This window comes from Anguilla rostrata, chromosome 6 (genome assembly GCF_018555375.3).
Source record: "Anguilla rostrata isolate EN2019 chromosome 6, ASM1855537v3, whole genome shotgun sequence".
In the NCBI taxonomy this organism is placed as follows: Eukaryota; Metazoa; Chordata; class Actinopteri; order Anguilliformes; family Anguillidae; genus Anguilla; species Anguilla rostrata.
In genome coordinates this window covers 18,021,851-18,025,758 of record NC_057938.1, presented here as the reverse complement: position 1 = coordinate 18,025,758, position 3,908 = coordinate 18,021,851, and the positions used below count along the sequence as shown (strand labels likewise).

Below are 3,908 nucleotides of genomic sequence, written 5' to 3'. Positions count from 1 at the left end.
TTTTCGGGGTTGCTGTGTGACTTGTGGTATATTATCAATTAATATTTACCAGACAGAGTTTTGAATTTATCCGTTTTTATTTTGGGCACTTTCTATTAATTATTAGAACTATCATTTCTGTAGACCTATACGGCTTTTTATGAAGCAGCGGTCATTAGTTGAAAACATACACATACACACCTAGCTGTCCAGGAGTGGAATTGTCCTCCCCTGCTGTGCATAAAAACGAGAGTGCCGCTAGGTGGCAGTAACTATTTGGAAATGGAAACGCTCTCAAACAAGGTTGGAATCAAACAATCTGAAAGTACAGGTATCATGTAACATGAATCTTCCTTCAATTTCCTGGCCGGAACAAGTGAAAAGAGCATGAAAAACTTTATGAAGACGTTTATGCTGGTCATACAATTGTAGAAATTAGTAAATATAAACCCTGTCTAATATATAACATGCGCGTAGTAAAATAATGCTAAGACAATAGAAAAGGGTTTGAGCGAGAAAAAAAAAGAGAGGGACCGAGGACCGTTAGTTTTCACTCCTAGCCACCTCATTGGCTGGAAGTTTTCTGGGGCTTTTTCTGGACTTACAATTGGCTATAAAATCCATTATTATGCTGTAATGCTGACTTTTTGGAATGACATCTTTACCGCTAATGGAATAGAACTACAACGCACAGTAAAGAGCCACTATACGATTGCTCCTTGGATTTCCTTTTGTTGGACATTGTTCAAATAATATCTGCGGGCTTCAGTCTGTTCTTTTATTGGCTTTTTATTCTGACAACTTTTCCCCAAACTTTACCCCATCTCTGCGTATCGCCGGAAAACTTTTTCCTGTCTGTGCCATGGCAAATACTTGCTTGCAGTTCAGCGGTTTCTTGGTCAGTTGTATTGGCTGGATTGGAATAATTATTGCTACAGCCACCAATGACTGGGTCGTCACCTGCAAGTATGGCATGAACACTTGCAAGAAGATGGACGAACTGGGAGCCAAAGGCTTATGGGCGGAATGCGTTATTTCAACAGCTCTGTATCACTGCATATCACTGACTCAGATTCTCGACTTACCTGGTAATTATTGGCACCGGACTTTCAACTTCAACTTATCCTCGATCCTGCGGTTGGGGAATATATAATTATTTTAAGAAGGCCTAATTCAAAAGATCTATAACATATGTAACAAAACATATAACTATTGTAATAAAAACGTATGTACTTTTAAAAATGTAGCTACTTGTTGGCAGAGGTATTCAAAGTAGTGTCCAGAGAAAAACATAATTTTAAATGAACATGCTCATGAATTGTCGCCATTCATGGAACTGCAGTAATACAAGAAATATAAATATTCGGTGGAATAACTGAAAGAACGCTATTTAAATATATTTATATAGACCACACGCTGATGTGAATTAATATTGTTATGAATACGTAAACATTAAAATAAAATATTTTTAGCGTATGGACTTCACGCGACAGGTGTTTTAAGCGCCGTTTGTTTCAAATTTTAATCTGTTGTATTTACAGATGAAACGTTTTCCGTTTTCTTCGTAGACTTGTTGTATTTACAGATTAAACGTTTTCCATGTTCAATGTGGACTTTAAAAAATTATTTTCCCCCACTTCTGCTGCCAGCTTACATCCAGACGTCGCGTGCGCTGATGATCACTGCTTCGATTCTCGGACTACCTGCAGTAGCTCTCGTACTCGTGTCCATGCCCTGCATCAATCTGGGAAACGAACCCGAGAGCGCTAAGAGCAAGCGGTCAGTTCTGGGAGGAATCCTGATTCTGGTGATAGGTAAGTGAACCAAACATTCTCAATTACAGGATAGACCACTCCAGAACGAATCTTGTAATGAAATTAGCACTTACATCGTAACAGATGGTGTAGCCGATCAAATGGATTTGAACAATGACGTTTGGAATTACAATTTAACAGTTCTTCTCTAGTTAGAGGTGCGAAGTCAATAATCTTTGTTTGAACAAAGCTTTTTTTTAAAAAATGATGTTCAGCTGCGTGTTTAATTAAAAAAATAATCGAATAAACCACTAAAATATGCGAAATATTAGAAACAAAAATAAGCAACATCACTTGTGATTAGCGAATAAATCTAAAGCAGGAGGGACAACGTTCCAACTGCCAGAGCCCAGCTCCATCACTACCCCGAGGTCCCCATCAAAATCAGGACCAAAAGAGTATTGAACTAGTCTGCCATATATTTTCATTTTTTCATATATCCTTGTTTGGATAGCTACCATCACTCAGATACATAACATGCGCAATTGTGAGTCAAAAATAGAGTACGTTTGTAGATTTTTAGTTATTTTTGCTACGCAGGACACTTGGTGCGAGCATCATTAGCCTCTGCAGACAGTTTTATTAAGTCCTTATCTATATATGGGAGGGGGAAACAGATACATGGGATTTAACTGAATTTGGGACATTACAACTGTGATTTTTACGACAGCACTGAACCCAGAGCACTTGTGCAATCACCCAGCTTTATGAATAGATATTGAAGGCAAGCAGATGCGAATCCCTGGATTGGTGCTTTGTTTTGACGACGATGTCTCTCTTGCGCATCTCTCCCCAGCGGCGTGCGGGATCGTGTCTACCGTATGGTTCCCGATCGGAGCCCACCACGAGCAGGGCCTCATGTCCTTCGGCTTCTCCCTGTACGCGGGCTGGATTGGATCGGTCTTCTGCCTCCTGGGGGGGTCCATGATCAGCTGCTGCTCCTCCGACACCCCCTCCCAGTACGCGGAGGACCGCTTCTACTACTCCAAGCAGGGCGCCACTAACCCCGTGCCCCCCTCCTCCGCCAACCATGCGAAGAGCGCGCATGTGTGAGAGGGACGAACGCAGCGCGCGGGGCCGTCACTCAAAAAGGATAATGCCCCGCCTCTCCTCTCTTCCTCCGCCCACCTCTCCCCCACACATTCGGTTACCAGAGGCTGCTCGGCGGCAGCAGGGATTGTTTTTGTACTAATATTTCCTGTGCAGTAGAAATAACCGTCTGCCCCTTGAAGTTCAACTGGATTGGTATCAGCCAACAGCAGGACCTGGTGCAGCGTCGTCCAGATGTTACGCAACTCATCGGCCGTGCCGCCAACTCTCTATGTTAAAACAAAGGACTGAGAAATTTGCTTCAAAGTACAAAATACTTTTAAAAACTTTTTTTTTGTTAAATAATACATTGCTTTTTTCTATTTTAAATACTGAATATTTTTGTCATGAATGTTTAATGTTTTAACAATTTCAGTAGTCTGTATTTGTTAGCAAATTTCGAAATCATTTACATATGATATTATATGATTCTGTGTGCAAAATGTGCCTGAAAATGAAATACTGTAACTGGCTTTTCTGCTGAATGATTCCTCATCTTTAGGTACAATCAACATAAACTCAAAAAGTGTTTCTCAGAAACATTGATGTTAAAGTGCTTTTAAAGTTACACAAGTGACCACAGAACAGAATTGACTTCCAAAGATATTCCTAATATTAAATGTTAAAATCATTTCTAACATTTGCATTTGGGGAAAAAAAACACAGAATTTTGTGTCTTGGTTATTTATTGCAATAATTGTATCTGTTATATTTGTCTTCTTAAAAAAAGAATAAAAGTGTTTGTTTTTTTGCTGAATTGGCTGGTTTATGTGGCAGTTCTTTACAGTGAATGTGGCAGTTGCTGTAATGTAAATTATTCCCTGTAAGGGGTCATCACAAAAGGAAGTCACACCAAAACAGAACAAGCAATCCCTGTCATTTCAAAATGTGTTAAAGATGATAGCTGACCCCTGTAAGGCCGTGGGCCTACAGTAACTCTGTGGCGATGCTAACACCGCATACCAAAGAGGGCCCTGCCATCTTGTCCAACTGAATTGCTGCATCATCATTAAACATGCAGAACAC

General features: G+C 40.2%; 1 protein-coding gene across 1 annotated transcript; it reads left to right on the top strand.

Annotated features, from left to right (window-relative positions):
• The first annotated feature begins 604 nt into the window (after positions 1–604).
• cldn11a (claudin 11a) lies at positions 605–3,639 on the top strand. The gene is made up of 3 exons (XM_064338778.1): positions 605–1,067; positions 1,629–1,793; positions 2,590–3,639. Exons 1-3 carry the CDS (start codon positions 842–844, stop codon positions 2,844–2,846), a joined length of 648 nt encoding a protein of 215 aa, XP_064194848.1. The 5' UTR covers positions 605–841; the 3' UTR covers positions 2,847–3,639.
• Positions 3,640–3,908: the final 269 nt, after the last annotated feature.

Bases quoted from the DNA above. Each gene is read 5' to 3' on its own strand.
- cldn11a (XM_064338778.1), top strand. From the start codon at position 842: ATGGCAAATACTTGCTTGCAGTTCAGCGGTTTCTTGGTCAGTTGTATT. The intron at 1,068-1,628 runs GTAATTATTGGC...TTCTGCTGCCAG, and splicing joins TCAGATTCTCGACTTACCTG to CTTACATCCAGACGTCGCGT. The intron at 1,794-2,589 runs GTAAGTGAACCA...ATCTCTCCCCAG, and splicing joins AATCCTGATTCTGGTGATAG to CGGCGTGCGGGATCGTGTCT.